The following is a 21706-nucleotide window of genomic DNA, read 5'->3' as shown; positions in this document are numbered from 1 at the left end:
CCAATACCTGAAAAAGTATTTATTTATTCCATTGCTGTTTGTGTCCAACCTTCCTATGTTTCTCAAATTGCAAAAATGACAACACTTTAAAAGTAATTAATCATCCAGTAGACATTTTGAGACACCTGAGATTTATTTTGTCTTCATTCAGTCCCCAAGATATAGTTATCGCTGGCTAGGCCAACATTTATTGCCCATTGGTAGTTGACAAACTAAGTGGTTTCCTTGGTTATTTCAGAGAACAGTTAAGAGTCAACCACATTGCTGTGGATCAGGAGTCACATTTTGACCTGGCAGATCAAAGTAATGAAAAGGATGGTTTTATAACAATCCAGTAGTTTCATGGTCACCATTACTGATTTTTTATTATTATTATTGAAGACTTACTTAATTACCTGAATTTAAATGTTCCAGTTGTTATATTGGAATGTGTGTGTCTGGATCAAAAGTCCGGGAACTTAACCACTCTACAGCAAACCAAAAGGTGCTGTTTAAATACACTTTGTATTTTTCTTCAGTGTTTTCTTGGTATCTAAGATTAAAATCATTCAGCTACACTATAAGTATCTCCTGTTTCATCTATGCTTCAATCTGACCTGTCCCTATTTGTTTAGCTGTTGAGTCCATGATGTCTAATATGTATTCTCCTTTCCATGCTCCCCTCGTGAAATTTCCTATTGCAAATACTTCAAAAGGGCCACAACTGTTGCCTTAATCTGTGCAATCACTGACCATTCAAACTTCATTGCCTGGTTTCTATGGGACCAGACATTACCAATGATTTTTTACGAGGCAGCAAACCTCTCCCTTTTTAAAAACATCAAAGAACCCATCCCCTTCAAAAAAAACCTACCCATGATGCATCTGCCTTTTGTCTGATCTTATGAGACTCTTGATCCCTGACCATCGCCTTCAAACCTTCCAATTGTATCCTTCCAATCTGGTTTCCACTCTGCTCAAGATGAATGTTGCATCTTTTGTGGCTCCAATTGTGTGGCAGTATCCTTCTGTGTCTGACGAACTTGACCATCAATTGCCTTCCCTCTGTCCTGTTTGGTGGGACAATATTTGTATGATTCCAGTCATACCAAATCCAGTCTCACAAGCAGCAATGCCTTCTCTTCCCCACCTTGCACAGTCATCTACATAATACCCCTTAGCAATATCATTCCACAAGAATGAGGTCAGATTTTGTAATGCTGAAGACACCTAATAATAGTTTGTCATTTGTGTAGTGGCATTGTTAAATCAGCAAGCTTGACATTTAAGCATCCTGTTCTCTAACTTCCTTTAACTTTTAGAACTGTGCAAGCCATGGTTGTCAATGAGTTTGTAGGCCTCTGGCAATCTTTCCATCCACTATCTCTTCAGGTCACAGGTTTCTGCTGGAGCTCTGCCTTCAGGTATCTGTAGAACTGTTTCTTATCCCTTGAATTATGGTGCTTCCAATCCAGGAATGTCTTGAGTTTACAGTTAATTAGCTCCTGAATTTCCTTGTCATTCTCATCAAATTAGTCCTGATTGTTCTTGGCGGAGAAGCCAAGGGTCTCTTTACAATTGTCATTTGAAGTGGACCTCTTGACAGCCAAATGCTGTGGACATTCGTTGGCTCCTATTGGCTGAGTGTTGACAGGTTGTCTGTGAGGTGCTACCTTTGTGGGTTTAACTTCACCTTTTAAAATCATTCTCAAAACCCATTAATTTTAACAGACCTTCAATTAGTCTCTTAAATGTTCCTTTCCTGGAATCTATTTCTGTCCCAGTTTTCATTTATTAAATGCCATGGGACCTTTAGAATGTGAAAGGCAATACAAATGCAAATTACTTACTTGGCATGTATGTCTTTCCAAAGCCAAAAAGATTATCTGTCAATCATTCAATCTTGTGTTTATGAAGATTTTCTGCATTTTGTTTGATTGCCACGTCTCCCTACCTAATAACAGTGACTGCACTTCAAAAATAATCCATTGGTTGTAAAGAAATTTGGGACATCCTGAGATCCCAGAAGATGCCATAAAGTTGCAAGTTTTCTCTTAAACCAAGCAACAGATCATTTAAAAGTGCAAAAAGAGGTAAAATTAATCTCATGAATGTAATTTTTACATTGCCGTGTGTTTGGAACCTATTGAAAAAAAATTGGAGCCGAATGATTCCTAATGGTTGCTATGGCAGTGCAGATGTTGACTGGGTGAACAGGATAAAAACAAAACCTGTCAAGTCAAACTAAAATGTTAGAAATATTGTCATCATCAGGAGTGGTGCTACAACTGTTTGCTCATCAGATAATTGAGCATCAGAAATGTTAATAAGCGGCTTTAAGTTGTTGCTTACCACCTTTTCTGTACACTTCTGTGCCCAAGTCTCAGTTTTTTTGGCAGGAGTACTTGCAAATTTTGGCCTATTAAGGCATCAAAGTATTTAAATACATTTAAATTACAATGAATACTATTTCAATTTATTTTGATCTTTCAACTCTTCTAAGAAATTACTTGGCTCTTAGTGGATAGGAAGGATTTGAATAGTTATGCACAAAGTATCACAACTTTACAGGATAGATGAAATGAAACCAGTTAGTCTTTTACTATTGGCATTGTTGTCTGTTCAGCTTTGGCAGTCTTAGCTTCAGCCATCCTATCTCTAAAATTTCCTCTTTAAAGTCCTCTTTAATATGCTCTTTAAGATCCTCAAAATTTATTGCATTGGCCAGAATTTCAGTTATTCCTTGTAGTCTTGTTTTCTATGCATCAATTTCTATTTTCCAGATGCTTCAGAAGTTTTTGGGCAATTCTTTCTGCATTAAAAACATTTGGCTGGAAATTCTTTACTGTTTGAAAGTATGTGAGGAGGTACTGTGCAATAGGATAAGCAAGAATGCTTAGAAGCCTTTCTTTTGCAAGATCCCAGCATAGCAGGTGGTGGAAATGACAATTAATCTTTTAGATAGCAGATTAGGGTTAGGCAGGGGAAGAGATGATCAGTGGAGAAGAATTTTAGGAAGAATGGGAGTCTGAGGAAACCCAGAAGCTTGTATAAACACAATGTGAGGGTAGGGGTGAGGTTATGATCCAGATATTTAGAGGTGGGAAGGGTCGTGGAGGAAATTTTAATTAATTTATCTTCAAGGATATGGACGTTGCTAACACAGCCAACACTTATTCCCATCCCTAATTGCCCTTGAACTGAGTGGCTTGTTAGGCCGTTTTAGAGGGCATTCAAGAGTATCAGTAATAGTACTAGATTGTTGTACAGGAGAAACATCGAGTTCACAAATGACATTTTGGGAATGAAATCTGCATTCTGTATCCAGTGATTCCACACCACTCAGCTGTACACATCATTCAAACTGCAGCAGTCCAAGAACCAGCTCACCACCACCACCTCAAGAGCAATTAGAGATGGTCAGTAACTATTGGCTTGCTAGTGATGCCTCTTTCCCTTTGAAAAGAATAAAAATCTTTTTAAATGCTTGTAGATGTTAATTGAAAGGAATGGTGAAATATTATATAACAAAATGTATCATTGATTCATATGAGCTATATTAACATGAACTTTCTTGAAAAGGGTGAAAGTGATGTGTGATTTGTATTTTGGGGAGAGAAAATGCATATAGATTGTGCATTTAGAAATAAATTAAGCCCTGTTGTACTGGAAACCATGTCACATGAACAAAAACAAAACTGTTGCCTATGCAAGTAAATGAAAGAAACATTTAAAACAAGGCCTGGAAAATTTATCTGTTCATTTAGAACTGCAACAGTGTAACTTTATGCATTTGGTGGTTTAACTTATGCAGCACAAATGATAAGAGGCCTTAAAGGGTAGAGTTATTAATTCAACATTGCTATCCATCATAGCTAATTTGTTTGTCTGAGTCATGTTTTCCAGCCTAGAGGAGACAGTGTTTCTGCAACCAGGAAATATTTTTCTATTGCAGCTTATCATATAAAAACAGATTTCCCAAATTGCCTCATGAAAAATGGCCACTCTCACTGAAATCAAGAACAAACACCAAAAGCTGTTCCAAAAGCAATGAAATTAAAATAAAAGTCACCACTTAAAAACATTTGACTTCTATTCATTCACTTGAAATGTTTTGAACCACTGATATTTAAAGCTAGCAAACACTTGCCAATTAGAATCTCTCCTTTGCCCTTGGATTTTAACTCTGTTCAATATGCTTTTGAATGAACTAAGAAGTTTTCTTTCATATTTGTGTATAAAGCATAGTTGAGGCTGAAGTTTACTTACCTTACTCATGGAACACATTGACACTCAGTAACTCCAAAAATTCATTGTTAAATTGTAGACCATAACATTAGGTTAAAAAGCCAGTAATATTGCTTTTCATTGTTGTGTGAATGATTTTGGGGGACAATTGATTGGTTTGTTGGTGTTTGCAGTCAAACCTTTTGAACATTTCTTTCAAACATTGATAAAACAAATCTAGGTTGTATTTCTTGAATAAAGCTAAAATAAAACCTTAAACAAAACTGATGAAATGATGCAGGGTTTGGTCCCAAAAAGTCGATGATTCTTTCCCCCCCACAGATACTGCTCAACCCTGAGTTTCTCCAGCAGACTTTATTGCTATAAAATATAGTTTACAGTGAAAGTCATTGAAGATAAAAGCCTAACTTAAAAAACCTGCAAAGCATTTAGTCAGTATTTTGTATTTAAGCAAACACTTGGATTGCATCGACTATGGTGGATCTGTTCCTAGCTGCTCATCTCACAATAGGTAATACCAAGTTTTTTAGCAAGCTAACATTGAATCCTTAACTTGTTAACATGTAGGTAGTGCCGAAGAAACCTACACTTCTGTGGTCAGCCATTGTATTTACTGAGATGTCCAACTTCTTTTCTAATCAGGGCTTCCCCCGACTGTGGTTGAGAGAGCTCGCACCTGTATCTCTACCATTTCCCACACCCCCAGCCCTCCCAGACCCAACAGGGATAGGGTCACCCTTGTCCTCACATTTCATCCCACCAGACTACACATCCAGCACATCATTCTCTGCCACTTGTGCCATCTCCAATGGGACCTCACTAACAAGCGTAATCTTCCCCTCCCCACCCCTTTCTGCTTTTCACAGGGATTGCTCTCTCTGCAACTCCCCAGTTCACTCTTCCCATCCCTGAATTCACCTGCACCTCCCTTAATATCATCTGCTGCATTCGGTACTCCAAGTGTCGCCTCCTCTACATTGGTGAGACCAAACGCAGACCACCTGTGCTCTGTCCATAACCACAATATGCATCTCCCCGTTGCCAGTCACTTCAACTCCCCCTTCCATACTATCAATGACATGTCAGTCCTCTGCCTCCTCTGCTGCCAGAAGAATTCCAAGCACAAACTAGAGGAACAGCATCTCATTTTCCGGCTTGGAACCTTGCAGCCTAAAGGCATGAACATTGAATTCTCCCACTTGAAGTAATCCCCATCCCCCTTCCCCACAAACCCCCTCCCTGCCATGCTTCTTCTCTTCTTCCCTTTCCTAGCCTATCTCTTTTTTTCTAGCCCTTTTATCCTTTTTCTCTACCTTTGACTCATCCCCCGGTGGATCTGCTCTCCCCTCCTCCCCCGCACCTGCCTATCACTATCTCTTACCTGCATCAACCCATCACCACCCTGTGCCCACCCCGCCTCCCCTCTTTTGTCCACCTATCACTGCTCTGCTTTTCCCTCCTATATATTGGGCTTCCCCTTTTCCTATCTTCAGTCCTGAAGAAGGGTCCTGAGCCAAAACGTTGACTGCCTGCTTTTCTCCACGGATGCTGCCTGGCCTGCTGAGTTCCTCCAGCATCATCGTGTTTTTCATTCTTTTTACCTTATGCACAATGAGGCTGGATGGAAATCTGTTAAATTTATCATTGAGATATCAGGCTTACATAAGCTTTATAGTTTTAATGCCATTGTGAAATAAATAAAACATGAGTTTATTAAAATCTTCTTAAAATGTTTAATATTTTACTTTTTCTTTTTCAATCTTTTTATTAGTTTTCAAATTAATACAGATTAATACATAGCATCAATGTTTGTACAGGTAATACAAAGAGATCTGGATAACAGTCATGGCATAGATAATCATAAAGAACAATAAGATATTAAAAAAAAATTGTAGATCCAATGATCTCTTCGTAAATGAATATAATATAAAAGAAAGGAAAGAAAAAGATTTATTATATAAATTTAAAAAAAAAGGAGAAAAAAACACCCCAGATCAATAAGAAAAATTATAAATGATATAAACTAAACTAAACAGAAAAATTTCCAAAAAAAAGGAAAAAAAAGACTGGACTAAAATTTCTCAGTAGAAACAGAGCAATATTATGTTGTCAATTCCATTCCTCTAATTTGGAAAGTTATTGAAAGGGGATCTACATCATGTGAAAATATTGAATAAATGGACTCCAAATATCTTCAAATTTAAGCAAAGGATCAACAGTACCACTCCTAATTTTTTCCAAGTTTAAACATGATATAGTTTGAGAGAACCATTGAAAAGTAGTAGGGGGGTATTGGATCCTTCCATTTAAGCAAAATGGATCGTTTGGCCATTAATGTAACAAAAGCAATCATAAGGTTAGCGGAAGCAGATAAGTGGCCAGACTCTATCTTTGGTAATCCAAAAATTGCAGTGATAGGGTGAGGTTGTAAATCAATCTTCAATACATTTGAAATAATGTTAAAAATCTTTCCAATATTTTTCCAAAAGAGGACAGGACCAAAACTTATGTGTCAAAGAAGCCACATTTGATTTACATCTATCACATATAGGATTTATATGGTTATAAAAATGAGCTAGCTTATCTTTGGACATATGGGTCCTGTGAACTACCTTGCACTGTATCAACGAGTGTCTGGCACACATTGAAGATGTATTAACTAAATGAAGAATTTTCTTCCAAGTCTCTGCAGGTATAGATGTCTGGAGTTCGCTTTCCCATTCATTCTTAATTTTGTCCAGTGATTCTGGACGCATTTTCATAATTAAATCATAGATTATTGCTATCGAGCCCTTCTGATAAGGATTAAGACCTAAAAATTTTTCCCTAGTTTGTTTTGTAAGGTGTTGGAAAAGAGGGTATAGTAGCTTTTAAAAAATTTCTGATCTGCAAATATAGAAAAAAGTGTGATCTAGGCAAATTGTATTTGTCAAACAATTGTTCAAAAGATCTAAAACAGTTATCAATGAATAGATCACAAAAACATACTATTCCCTTCCTTTTCCATATGGAAAAAGCTGAGTCAACTCTGGATGGATGAAAGAAGAAATTAGATTGGATGGGACTTGACAAGTTAAATTTATTCAATCCAAAAAATTTATGAAATTGAAACCATATTCATATTGTATGTTTAACAATTGGGTTAATCATATGTTTACTTAATTTGGTAAGTGCAAAAGGGAGTGAAGCTCCTAAAATAGAAACTAATGAAAATTCAAGTACTGATTGGTGTTCAAGGTGTACCCATTTGGGGCATTGAATTACATCTAAATCTTGTATCCAGAAAATTAAATATCTGATATTTATTGCCCAATAATATAATCTAAAGTTAGGCAAGGCCATAGCACCATCCTTTTTTAGTTTTTGTAAATATTTCTTACTTAACCTTGGGTTTTTATTCTGCTAAATATATGAAAGAATTTTAGAATCAATACTGTCAAAAAAAGATTTTGGGACAAAAGTTGGAATCGCTTGAAATAAATATAAAAATTTTGGTAAAATATTCATCTTAATTGCATTAATTCAGCCTACCAATGATAAAGACAGTGGAGACCACTTAGTAAATAATTGTCTAACATGGTCAATTAAAGGCAATAGATTAGCTTTAAATAAGTCCTTATGTTTCTTGGTAATTTTAACACCTAAGTACATAAAATAGTCAGTTACCAATCTAAAAGGTAATTGCCTATAAATTGGGGTTTGCACATTCAATGGAAAAAGTTCGCTCTTATTAAGATTTAATCTATAGCCAGAAAAAACACTAAACTGATCTAGTAGTGATAGTACTGCGGGGATAGATTCGTCCGGATTAGAAATATAAAGTAACAGGTCATCTGCGTAGAGAGATATCTTATGAATCTTCTGTCCGCGAGTAATGCCACATACAGTTGAAGAGTCCCGGAGTGCAATAGCCAAGGGTTCTAAAGCAATATCAGATAATAAAGGGCTTAACGGGCAACCTTGTCTAGTACCTCGAAAAAGCCTAAACAAAGGAGATCTTTGATTATTAGTAAGTATTGAAGCCATAGGTGTATAATAAATCATTTTAATCACAGATATAAATTTAGGGCTAAAATTAAATTTTTGAAGTGTAGTGAATAGGTATTCCCATTCGACTCTGTCAAATGCCTTTTCAGCGTCTAGTGAGACAACACATTCTGGAATTTGGGATGAAGGGGTATATATAATATTCATTAATCTCCTAATATTAAAATGTAAATAACGATTCTGAATAAATCCTGTCTGGTCTTCAGAGATAATTTGTGGGAGAACCTTTTCCAGTCTAAAGGCCAATGTTTTGGAAAATATTTTTGAATCTACATTTAATAAAGAAATATGTCTATAAGATGCACAATCAGTGGAATCTTTATCCTTTTTAAGAATTAAAGAGATAGTTGCTTCATAGAAAGATTGTAGTAGTTTACCCACTGATAGGGCATCTTTAAAAATTTTGGCTAACCAGGAAACAAGAATATCAGAAAAAGATTTTAAAAATTCAGCTGCATATCTGTCAGGGCTGGGTGCTTTACCTGAGTTCATTGAAAATATTACTTTATTTATTTCTTCCTCCGAAATGGGAGCATCTAATGTAGAACAATCATTTAAAGATAGTTGGGGAATCATCAGATCTCTTAAAAATTCATACATTAATGTAAGATCTTCAGGGGATTCTGATTGGTATAAAGAAGAATAAAATTCTTGAAAGGATTTGCTGATTTGAAAGTGATCTATCGTGTAGGTACAAATTTTAGATATAAAATTATCTTCTTCTCTCTCCTATACTGTTCCTTCTATATTTACCATTTTTTGTGAACTTGGTCTTTCAGGAAAAAGTGTTTTATTTCTTTTGATTACCCTGATATATTTCATTCTCCTAATTTACCTAATTGAGAAACTGCTCTTTAAAGTTTGTTTTTCCCACTAAATAACAATGTCAACCTTTGGTATATTTCTCATGTTAACATCAGATTCTAAAGTTGCATCCCAGAAAAATAAGTATACTGAATCAAATTACTTTGCAAGCAGTTCAAACTTTTTTAAATCAGAGCAATAAAGTGCAAGCTAGCTGGAAACAAAGATAAGAGGTTTGCCAGAGAGATGTACTGCACTTGAGGATTTCGGGTAATCAGCGTTGATAGCAAGAGGAGTAGACAATTCAGTTTCTCAATCTTGTTCTGCCTCTAAGTGAGAGGATGGCTGAATTTGTTTCTTAATTTCATCTACTCCTTGGCTCTTTTGTGCATTGCCTCCCAAAAATCTATTAGTTCTAGATGTAAAATCATTTTTAGTGAATTTACATCTACTGCTTTTTGTGAGGAAAAATTCATGCTTTTACTTTGTGTGGGGGAAAGAAGTGTTTCCAGTTTTCTCTCCCAATTTTACAATCAGAGTCAGACTGTTTACCCCTTCTTGTTCTAGAATGCCCCACTGACAGAGCAAGAACTTGTTATTTTTAGGAGAGATTATTTTGTTCTTCTGCAAACAGACAGTAAAGAGAAATGAAATGACTTCCTCCACCTATGCTTCCCGGTGCCTTGGGAAAGCTGCTAACATAATCAAGGAGTCCTCCCATCTCAGTCATTCTCTCCTCACCTCTCCCATCAGGCAGAAGTTACAAAAACTTGAAAGCACGCTTGGCCAGACTCATGGACAGCTTCTATCCCACTGTTATCAGACACTTGACCGGACCCCTCATACGCTAAAAGATGAACTCTTGATCTCCCAATCTACCTTGTCATGGTCTTTGCACTTTATATGTCTACCTGCATTACACTTTTTCAGTAACTGCAACACTATATTCTGCATTCTGTTTTCTTTTTACTGTCTACATGCAATTATATATGGCATGATCTGTCTGGATGGCATGCAAAACAAAAGCTTTTCACTGTATCTTGTGCCTGTGAGAATAATATGCCAATATTTCAGCGGTTACATGAGTTAGATGCGTAGTATAAATATCTCAAAAGTTTGACAGCAAATTATCTTTGTTGCAATTTAATACACTGACTAGGCTCGTATGTGTACTTAACAGACTTCATAATGACAATTTCCTTTACATTAACCTGGACAAAACCCATAATTCACATTTTAACTTAAAACTTCATGTTCAGTGTGTAAATTAGCAATAGAGACTAGAAGAGGCTGAGACTGCTTTGTCAGGGAACATTGAATGTTTCAATTAAATCCAGCACTGTATATGAAGAGAACAATACAAGCCTGCAAAAATTAATTAAAACACAACTGATTAGGAGCCACCACTTAATAAATTAAATACATGTATTCTCTGTAGTCATGTTGCATCTCATTATTATCAAATTTTGCAAGTGTGGAAAAGAATGTAATGGGAAATATTGCCAGTATTTGGAAACCCTCATTTATATACCATGTTCAAAAGCTCTGTTATGTGATAGCCAAGTATTTACTAACTTCCTTGCCTTCTGCCTTGCATCTTTTTGCTACAATTCTGAATTAACATTCTCTAATAGCCATCACTGTTTCAGTCAACATTCTTAACCTATACAGTGCATTGTGGAAGATTTGGACAGGTATAGGTGATCTCTTTGAGATGAGATGTTAAAGAAAGTCTCTATACGATTTTTGTGGTGGTGATTGTAAAAGAACACTAGTCAGAAAAGAGCAGTGGAGTTTTTTTTTAATATCCCAATAAGTATTTATACTTACAGCTTTTATTAAAACTGATTTTTGGGTCATGATCCAATGTTTGTGGAAGCTTGCAATGCATACTGGATGGCCATTTACTGCATTACAATAGTGACTGCACCTGAAAAATATTTCGTTGGCTGTAAAACAATTTAGAAAATTCCAAGCTTATGACAGGCACTCTATAAATGCAAGTTATTTTTCTCTCTTAAGTTCCCATTTGCCCCCTGCCAAATTATAGTCTTTAACTACTCATTTTCTCTTTATGCTTAGAAATGCTGAAAAAGCCCTTAAAGAATTATATGAATAAAAGACCTGAAATTTGAGATGGAGGCCAAGTTTTTCTAAATTGGATTAAAATATCACTTCATATAAAGTCAACAGACCTTTCGACTGAGTCCATGCCATCCATGAAGTACCTAGTTACACCAATCCTACATTAATTTTTTTTTATTATGTTCCTCTCATTCCCATCACCCGCCCACCCCCCCAACATTCCCAATTCTATCACTCATCACTGTGGTGGAGCAGACAGTATCCCCCCCCCCCCCCCCCCCGAAATCCTAAAATTCGGTCACAAATTGACAACCTTGTTGTCCATATCTGGAAAGAGGAAGATGTACCAGGGAACCTCAGAGATGCCTTAGAAAGTCTGACTATGGTAAATCCCTGCCATCTGCCACTGGGGAAATCACTGCCAGACTCCTCTTTACCTGCCTCCTCCTAGAGCTGAGGAGCTACTCATAAAATCTCAAATGTGCAGCTTGTACGTCTGGAGACACAGTGGACATGAACTTCACTGTGTGATAACTCCAACAAGAGTACAGAGAGTAGCACTAGCTATTATACAGGGTTAAAATAAAGAGAGTGGTGGGTGTGTGGAACGCACTGCTGGCAGAGGTTGTGGGGGCAGATACATTCGGGACATTTAGGAGACTCTTAGACGCACGAATGATGGAAAAATGGAGGGCTATGTGGGAGGGAAGGGTTAGCTAAATCTTAGAGCAGGATAAAATGTCGGCACAACATTGTGGGCCGAAGGGCCTGTACTGTGCTGTAATGTTCTATGTTCTATCTACACACAATTGGTAATTCACAGTGGCTAATCAACCAACCAATCTGCATAGATTTGGGATGTGGGAGAAAAAGTGACCCATGTGAAGGCATGTTCTCCTTGAGGTCAGAAGGAGAATGTCTATGTGGAGTCTGCACAACACTGGAGGTCAAGATTGAACTTGGGTCACTAGAGCTGTAATGCAGCAGCTTTCTTAGCTGCACCACCATGTCTTAAATTGCAGGATGATAATGAACAATAAACTTAATACTTTACTGACAAAATCAAACAAACCAGATTAATGTGCATTTCTGATAAAGGGTCCAGATTGCATACAAATAATACTTTGAAAATATCCTTTAAAGTAAAAATGAATAACATTTTTGTTTTATGCTATTAGTAAATATATATTTAATTTTGTGTTTGGTACATTAATCTGTGAATGCATGGTGGATAGACCTCTCCTGACTTACTTGCATTACTATTTATTCCTCATTTACGACTCTTGCTAACCAGGTCATTTTCTGTAGTTAGAAATTTAATTATACAACAATTACAATTAAGCAATATGAATGACATACAGTGAATTTATGCTTAGAAAAACTCAAGTTATTCTTTAATGTGACCAGTTACTGCGGAATGGACTGTAACATTTGACGGTCAGAATACTTTATAAAAACAGAAAATACTGGAAATACACTAAAGGCTCTTGATGAAGATTATCTGCTAAAAGCTTTACTTGATCGTTTTGTTCTTTAGATAGTGACTGATGTGTTCTTCCAGCATTTGTGTTTTTTTAATTTCAAATTTCAGAGCAGGGCTTGAAGAGTTGGGACAGGGAAGAGGGAAGAAGAATTTTTGTGTAGGTGGAACATCATCACTGACAGAACCTGTATCTCAGAGTGAGAATTGAGTCATACATATCGCCTCCATGATTGCCAGTTCTTTCATTTCAAACCAAGAGCATAGAATAAGCAGGACAGATCTAACAGATCATTGAGAAAAGGTGGACAAAGACAGTTTCAACAGCTTGATATTTCAAAATTATACTATGCATGAATATTTGTAATTGTTTATCATTGTGTTATCAGGGAAACTTTATTTTGAGTAAAGGAATACGTTTGAACTTTAAAGCATAGTCTATCATATTCTAATGTTAAATACCTTTAAAATATACCATCTATCTGCATTAACTGATTTATTTTTTGTTACAGACTATAGTCAGAGGAAACAGAGCGTGGAAAGACACCTCTTTAAATGGCTTGTTGGAAGAGTTCAATGATATTTCCGTAACTCGCTCAAACTCTCTACGTAGGGAGAGTCCTCCAGCTGCACCACAGATAAATTCAAACCATAGCCCATGCAGTCCTGAAGAAAATGGCTACAGCCATTATTATCTTAAACATGCATATGATATTGAATCTTCAAAAGATTTTACAACAGGGAAATTCAAAGAACAGAGAAATCATGCAGAAGACTGGGATAGATATTACACATGTAATAAAGCAGCTCAACAAAATGGCCAGGATTCGAACAGAGCTCGATCTGTAGAAACATATTATTTAGAAGATAATGTTCAAAAGACGGATTTTAGTAGATTGCCACCAGACTACCATGCATATATGGTGTCAAAAATTAGGCCAACAGATCACATTGTGACAAGCAGGGATTCCACAGGAGCTCAAAGGTCACCACTAGGTCACAGGAGGCACCCACAAGCTACACCATCTAGAACTGCTTCTCAACGAGAAGCTCCTACGGAAAGATTGGAATATCAAGAAAAGGACTTGGGTCCAGAACCACAAAGGGAAGACTTAGATAAACGACCAAAGTCATCGTATGTCACACCAACAAGTCCTCAACCAACTATGAGACAGAGATCAAAATCAGGATCTGGGCTACAAGAACCAAGTATGCTAAACGCAGCCAGTGCATTTAAGTCAACACGACCCACTGGACATTCATATAATTCATACACTTATCCCAGGCTGTCTGAGACGACGGCTGTATCATGCATTCCTAAGGTAAATGCCGCATTCATATTCAAATCTCAACACCTCTGCTTGGCACTGTGGGGTGTGATTTCTCTGGATTTCTTTCCCCTTTAGCTGCAGTTTTTCACCCTCTCTTTTAGCTGATTAAAATGTGATTGTGCTGCGTTCATTTTGAAACAAATGCTTTATTTTAAAGATTCAATGATTTAGTCATAATTGGTTTAAAAAGTATAAAAAAGGGTAAGTAGGATAAGTCGGTCATTATATCTGTATATAAGTAAGTGAAGAAGATGATTAGTATCCTAATGAATCTGATAAGTTGTCCCTTCTGTAGATTGTTTTAACAATTTAGCAATATTTGGATATCGTGGTATGCATCCCACTGATATTTTGGATCAAAGAACATTTACATGCTGCTGCTTTTGATTTTTGCGCATTCATCAATCAATGATTCTCACCAGGTAGTGCATCTGGTTCATGCCCTCACAGCAATTCATTTTTCCTGCTTCCTTTAAAAGTGTATTCCTAAACAATGCGGGATAGAATTATGAGCTAATCGTCATGTAATTAACAGACAAAAGCCCTATTTTACTTCTCCAACATGCGACATTCAGGCTATGTATAACAAATTGTTTTGAATGCTGTTACCACACAAGATCTTCTGCTGAGAATAAAGGTCACTTAATTCTTCCCAGCCACCCTTGGTCAGCAAAGATGATTTTGCACACCAGCTGGGAGGGTGAATAAGAAACCTGTACCTGAGCCTCCAGCAATATCGCTGTGATATGTAGAGCTCATTGAGTAACAAAAACTCCCCTACAGTGGGCAGACACACTGACATTTCTATTGTACTTTAAACTTAATAAAATAACCTGACATGTTTCACAGGAGTGTGTCAAATAAGGGATAGGTCGGAGAGGTAGGTTACAGACTGTATTGAAAGTGAAAAGCAAGTTAGCAAGGGTGAGTTTCAGACCATGGGGCATAGAAAGCTGAAGACACTGCCGCCAAAGTTGGAGCAATATATAATTTGGGGATGCACATGAGGCCAGAATTGGAGGAATGCAGACAACTTGGAGGATTATAGATCTGGAGAAAACTACAGAAGTTGGGAGAGGTGAGGCCGTCAAGGGATTTGGAAACATTTCTTGTTTGTACTAATTTTGTTCCAAATTGATAAGGCTACTGGTGGTATCAGTAAACTAAAGCGGAAATTGTATCCAGCAATTCTTTAAACAACCTGCAGTTTATAGCAGTCCACCAGAGCTGATCAGCTTTTTTCCATGTGTATTGGAGCTGTTTTATGTGAGATTTTGCTTATTCTTCTGTATGGCTGCATGCCACTTTCATTCTTTATTCTACACTCCTGAAGATGTAACTTTGAGGTGGCTGTTATTCACCATTGTATCCAAATGAATACATTCATCATGTGTGAACTGAAACAGAGTAGACATGATGATGACGATTGTCATAGGTGAGCTCCATTCACTCTTTACCTGACATGTGGGTGCTTACTTTCTGGCGGTGGCACTTTCAGGCAATTAGGGGACCTCAACCCTTATTGCCTCCTCAGCTATGTATGAGATAAACCACGGCCAACTTTATCACCTGCCATTCCCACAGCTGACATTTCCTAACTCATTAGATTAGACATCCAATTTGAGGCCTTCCTGGCACACATTTATTTCTTAGCTAGACATTGTCGGACTAATCATTAGCCTTCCATTGCATTGAATTTGCATTTATAGTGGTGATTGTGTGTCGTACACTGCTTCTGAACTTCAGTTCAATTGACTGCAGTGGAACAGAATTTCAGAAGCAGAGTACATTGCAAAGCCGCTGCTACGTTGTGCATGTAATGCAAGAAAATGAAGATTTTTCAACCTATTATCTTTAAAATGTCCTTACAAATCTATTACTGAAGTTGAATTTAAACCCTGGACATAGTGTGGCTTCAGATACTGGAAATACCAGAATACATTTTGGAAATCTGGCAAGGAAACATGAATTTCCCTAAAAAAAAACTGCTCACTCAGGAACTGTTCTTTCCTTTCTTGTAACTAACAATATATTTTCAGTACAGGAACGTTTAACTCCATTGACATACAAATGAAAATTATGTTAAGATTAGGCTACATCCAATGTGTGTGTGTGTGTATAGACAGACAGACAGACAGACAGACACACACACACACACACACACACACACACACACACACACACACACACACACACACACATATATATATATAAAAATAAAAATGTGTGTAATCATTTATCTAATGGTTTCTTTTAAGCCTTTTTATTTTATTTCTGTGCATACTGATTTTATTCTGTGGAATATTTTATCAGGGGTAACATGGGCAGCCAAAACAGGATTTTAACTAATTTATAATGTTCTCCAAAACACAGAAAGCTGTTGGAAATAGAAATATTTGCAATTAATGATTTCCATCACACTGACTAGAATTGCATTACTATATGTGTGCATCTAATTAACGATTATAAAAACTGAAATATTAATTCTGCATGAAAATATACAATGTATGAAAGCAATCTAGTGCTTCATTTCAGGAATAGGCATGAAACTGTGTTGCAGATATGTGTCTATCGGATAGACATTCAGATGCCACTATATAGTACACATCTGATTTAGTTAAATTGATTGGTAGCATTCAGTGCATGTGATTCCTTCTGCACTTCTGTACAATCACACTTTTAGGACCTTATGTAAAGTGAGGAAGTTGGGATAATAGAGCTGCATTTTGACATCAAACAATTAAGTATTACTTGAATGGAGACTAGACTGAATCAATTCAATAAAGTGCTAATATTCTGCTGTGAGTGCTCCTAACTTTTTAATTACACAACTTTGGAACTCCGTGAACAACAGAAGAGGGATGCAAAAACAATTTTAAAATGTTAGTGCTGGAAATTCTGGAACGTACAATGAAATTTTAAAATGGTGCTGCACGTGGGACGTGCACCCTTTTGTTCTGTGGCTGTGGGTGGCTTTCCTGCACATGTGGTATGTAAAAAGTTGCAAGTAAACTGTACAATTGTTCAATCTTCAAAATAGCCAATTGTAACCCTGTGTAATTTGTGAGCCACTTGAAGCGCCAAGTTGCCTGTATGATCTCCTTCTTTGATGGGAGCTCTTAAAGTGGCAGTTTTCAGTGGAAACCACTGTTGCTAATAGTGGGCTTGAACTGGGATGAGCTGTCACTGGTAGTGATGGGAATTAGGGTGTAAGTGTCCCACTTCTCTGATTAAAAAATTAAGCATGATAGGGGTGGACATGTACGGGGGAGCATTAAAAAAACATCATGGCCCTTGCCTCCATGCTTCTTCCCTCAAAAAGACTAGAGGGAAGAAGATTCCACAGTCATCTTCAGTGGTTGGTCTCCACAACAGTGGCTTGGGCAAGGACTTCACCTTTAACTTGCACTCATGCAAACTTTCCATGCTTGGATTTACACATCCTTGCATTAGGCCTTGTTTATTTTTAAACTCGAGGCCCATGCTGCTTCCTGGTGTTTGCCACCAGTGACTTCTGTGGGTGAAGTGATCGACAGAAGCCAGTTATTGAATTTCGCATCTTGTGCTCAGTGCATGTGTGAACGTAGATTGCATTTATTGACTTTTGCACTTCATAAATAAAAAAATGTATTCAACGCCATTAGATTTCCAGGCCACTGTCAAATATAAAGAAAGAAGTTAATATACACTGCTGTACCTCGATACAGTAATTCAATTTCAAATACCTTGGAGCAGCTCACAGCAGGGCAAACATTGATGATTCTGAATTCCAAGTTTTTGTTCTGATATTTATCAATATTTTCTTCACTCGCTGCTGCTGCTTGAAGATGTAACTTCTACTTGACCATTATGTTTTTACATTTGTGAATATTAGTTTGTTTCTTCAAAAAAAAATTGTTTTCATAAATATTGTTTAAAAGTTTTGCATATCAGTTACTGATCTCAAATTTCACCCTTGCATAAAAAATGGACACTAAAATGACACTGGCACTTGAATCTTGAGGTGCTGGGTGCTGATGTTCACGCATGCACTAAGTTATCCATTAAGGGCATGTAATTTTAATCACAAACTGCAAAATAATCTGAGAGGCGTACTGTTGTGACTGGAACACTTAAAGTCTCCATTGGAAAATTGCTGAAATTTGTGAGCCAGCTCGGGGGAACTGTTGAAAAGGGTTCACCACTTCTCTGCCATTGCATTAGCAGTTGTCCTGGCAGAGATGGAGAGAATTTAAGCACCTAGCATAAAACTCAGCACCGCCACCAAAATATAGAAAGCTGTTTACTCTAATAACTGTACAGTTGTTGCAACCAAGCTGAATCCATGAATATATTCTCTAATTGAATCCCAACAGCGATGCAGATTATGAGAGGCATAGATAAGGTAGGCAGTCAAAGTAGAGTGTATTGTTATATGCACAAGTGCAATGAAAAATGTATTTGTAGCATCACAGGCACATAGCATAAAGCTGCATTCACAAGAAAAACATAAATTATACACAATTTTTACAAGAAAGAAAATTAAAACCAAAAAATCCATTTTAGTGCAAAGTGATCAAAGTGGTATTGTGTTGCTAAACTCTAGTGATTAGGGTTTTGCTGGTTGGTTGAAGAACTGAAGGGTTGAAGGGAGGTAGCTGTTCTTGAACCTGGTGGTGTGGGATTTCAGGCATCTGTACTTCCTGCCCGATGGTAGCTACGAAAAGATGGCATGGCCTAGATGGTGGCTTTCTTGAGGCAGCACCTCCTGTAGATACTACCAATGGTGGGGAGGGATGTGCCTGTGATGTATTGGACAGAGTCCACTACTCTCTGCAGCTTCTTGTGTTCCCATGCATTCAAAATGCCATACCAGACCATTATGCAACTAGTCAGGGTACTTTCAACAGTGCATCTATAGAAGTTTGTTAGTGTGTTCAGTGCAAGCCGAACCTCCTTAACCTCCTAAGAAAGTAAAGACGCTGGCGCACTTTCCTTATGGTTGCATGTATTTGCTGGACCCAGGACAGGTCATCCAATATGTTAACGCTCATGAATTTAAAGCTGCTGACTCTTTCCACTGTCAATCTCCCAATGCAGACTGGCACATGTTTGCCCTCCTTCCCCTTTCCGAAGTCAACAATTAGCTCTTTAGTTTTGCTGACATCAAGTGAGAGGTTGTTGTTGCGGCACCACTCAACCAGGTGTCCTATCTTGTTCCAATAAGCTGACTCATCACCACCTGTGATTTGCCCGACGACAGTGGTGTCATCAGTGAATTTGAAGATGACATTGGAGCTGTACTTAGTCACACAGTCATGTGTGTATTGAGAGTAGAACAGGGGATAAGCACACAACCTTGAGGTGCACCTGTATTGATGATCATTGAGGAGAAGATGTTGTTACCAATCCTCACTGATTGAGGTCTGCTGATGAGGAAGTTGAGTATCTAGTTGCAGAGGGAGGTACAGAGGCCCAAGTCTTGAAGCTTGATGAGTTTGGATGGGATGATTGTGTTGAACGCTGAGCTATAATCGATGAACAGCAGCTTGACTCAAGAGTTCCTGTTGTCCAGATGGTCCAGAGCAGAGTGAAGAGCCAGAGAAATGGCATCTGATGTTGACCCGTTTGTGATGGTAGGCAAATTGGAGCAGATCCAGGTCATCTCTGAGGCAGGATTTTTATCCCAGGGTAGAAATGTCAAATACCAGAGGACATGCATTCAAGGTGGGAGGGGGGAAGTTTAAGGGAGATGGGTGGGGCACATTTTTTATATACAGAGTGGTAGGTGCCTGGAATGGGCTGCCAGGGGTAGTGGTAGAAGCAGATACAATTGTGGAGTTTAGAAGGCTTTTTGATAGATGCATGGATATGCAGGGAATAGGGGGATATGGATCATATACAGGCAGAAGAGATTGTTTAATTTGTTCGGCACAGACATTGTGGGCTAAAGAGCCTGGTCCAGTGCTATACTGTTCTATATTCTAAGGTCCATTCCTTGAAATCATACACAAGGCAGCTTGCTTCCTTCTGCTAGGGCCTGCTTTACTAGTCATAGCCCATGCTGTTTTTGCTTCATATACATGATCTAGTATTGCAGAAGTGACACCAGGCCTTCATTATATGATGCACTGCTGCATGCTTTCATGTAGGCAACATTAGATTTAGGCACATATTGGCATGTTGTGCAGGAGGAAGCACATGATCCTGAGTCAGATTATGCACTCTGTGTACTATAAAGTCCCAGTTGAATTTGGTTATTAATTTTACAGTTCATTTAAATTGCATAGCATATAAAGAAAGCATGTATTGCAGAACTAAATTTCTATGTCACCATATAATTTTCAAAATTGGACTCTGTAAACCAAAATAATAATGCCTATGCCATCATTTTGGGTATCAGTGGCAGGTGGAGAATGTCTTGCACCTGGAAGCAATTTTAAGCTGTTTGTTTCTTTAATATTTGATTCCAATTGTGACAAATTCAATATTTAGTCTTCCATGTAGTTAACGTTGGAGAAATATTAACATTAACATATGATTTACTTAAGTGATTAAAGTTTTTTAGTTTGTAATTGGGCACTAGGGACGGTAGTTAAAGCATAGTAGAAAAAACAAATGTGTATAAATTTTGTTTTACCAGGTTGATTATTAAGCAATTCAGAGATGACAATGCGTGTATATATGGATAGTGTGATTAGAAGCAATATGTGATCGACACTCATTTGACTTTTAACTTTTGAATGCAAATATCAGTACAGGACTGATATTTTTCATTAATTTACAGAAAATTAATGAAAAATATTTAGCCATTTAACATATTAGGTTTCAGTCATTGTATTTTTAATTTAGTAGCAGACACCAAGAGAACATAAAGAGACAGAAATACTTTTTGGTCATTGTTGCTGAAGTACTGACTCCTAACACCCCAACATAGTTATTTGATTTCATTGAAGTCAACCAAATATCCAGAAGGGAGGATAGCAGGTGACCAATACTAAAGTGCATGTTTGTCGTTAGCAACCTAACATCTACCCCAAGGAGTTTGACTCTTATTCCTACTTCTATGAATTTTTTCTTTGTTATTTCAGGTGGGCCATGTTTCTTTTAACTTTTTTTTCAATTCTAGTCAGGTGACAGGGACTCCTTTAACACCAGTGCAGACTGAGTCCTTGTGTATCTCTGGTCATGGCCTTCCCATTCCTTATCAACACAGACATCCATCACTTCATCCAATAGTTATTTAGGAGACCATTACCTTGGTTTCTAGATAGCATCAAGGGAGAGTATAAAAATGGTAAGCATATTTATATTTAATTTTTGTATTGAATATTAAAATATTAAATTTCTGAATCTTTGCCACAATGGTAGTACAAAAAGATATTGAAACAAATAACCAGCTGTACAAGTTTCTTTGAAAAGACTGATACTGGATACTGTTTGGAGCTGGACAGCAGATTTGGATTAGGGTCTCTGAATTTATAATAAACTTCAAATGCAGTGTACAACAAACTGTTGTGCCTTGAAAATATTGGGCTTTTATTTTGCTGTCACAAGGCATCTAACATTACTAGTAGTTGGACTTTTCCTAGCTTATAAATTTTTTTGTGTAACAAGTCATAAGTATGTGGCGAGGTCTCCAATTTGATTTGTAATAACTTTAGTGTGAGTTATGAGTAAACAGTTTAAGCAGCTGTTTAATCCATTAATCAAATCAAAGGACTATAACAATTGACTGAAGAAGAGGTAACAT

The 21706-nt window shown here is 37.3% G+C and overlaps 1 protein-coding gene across 7 annotated transcripts in view; it reads left to right on the top strand.

The window, feature by feature from the left end:
• pak5 (p21 protein (Cdc42/Rac)-activated kinase 5) overlaps positions 1 to 21706 on the top strand; it is a 188277-nt gene that overhangs the window by 132220 nt on the left and 34351 nt on the right. For all 7 annotated transcript variants that reach the window (XM_052011483.1, XM_052011482.1, XM_052011476.1 and 4 more), the window contains one exon: positions 13156 to 13965. In XM_052011483.1, the coding sequence (XP_051867443.1) occupies positions 13156 to 13965 (810 nt within the window). The remainder of the gene's footprint in view (positions 1 to 13155; positions 13966 to 21706) is intronic.

The sequence above is a fragment of the Pristis pectinata genome, chromosome 3, assembly GCF_009764475.1.
Source record: "Pristis pectinata isolate sPriPec2 chromosome 3, sPriPec2.1.pri, whole genome shotgun sequence".
NCBI lineage: Eukaryota > Metazoa > Chordata > Chondrichthyes > Rhinopristiformes > Pristidae > Pristis > Pristis pectinata.
The sequence above is the reverse complement of the archived record's forward strand: the minus strand, read 5'-3'. Positions and strand labels throughout refer to the sequence as shown.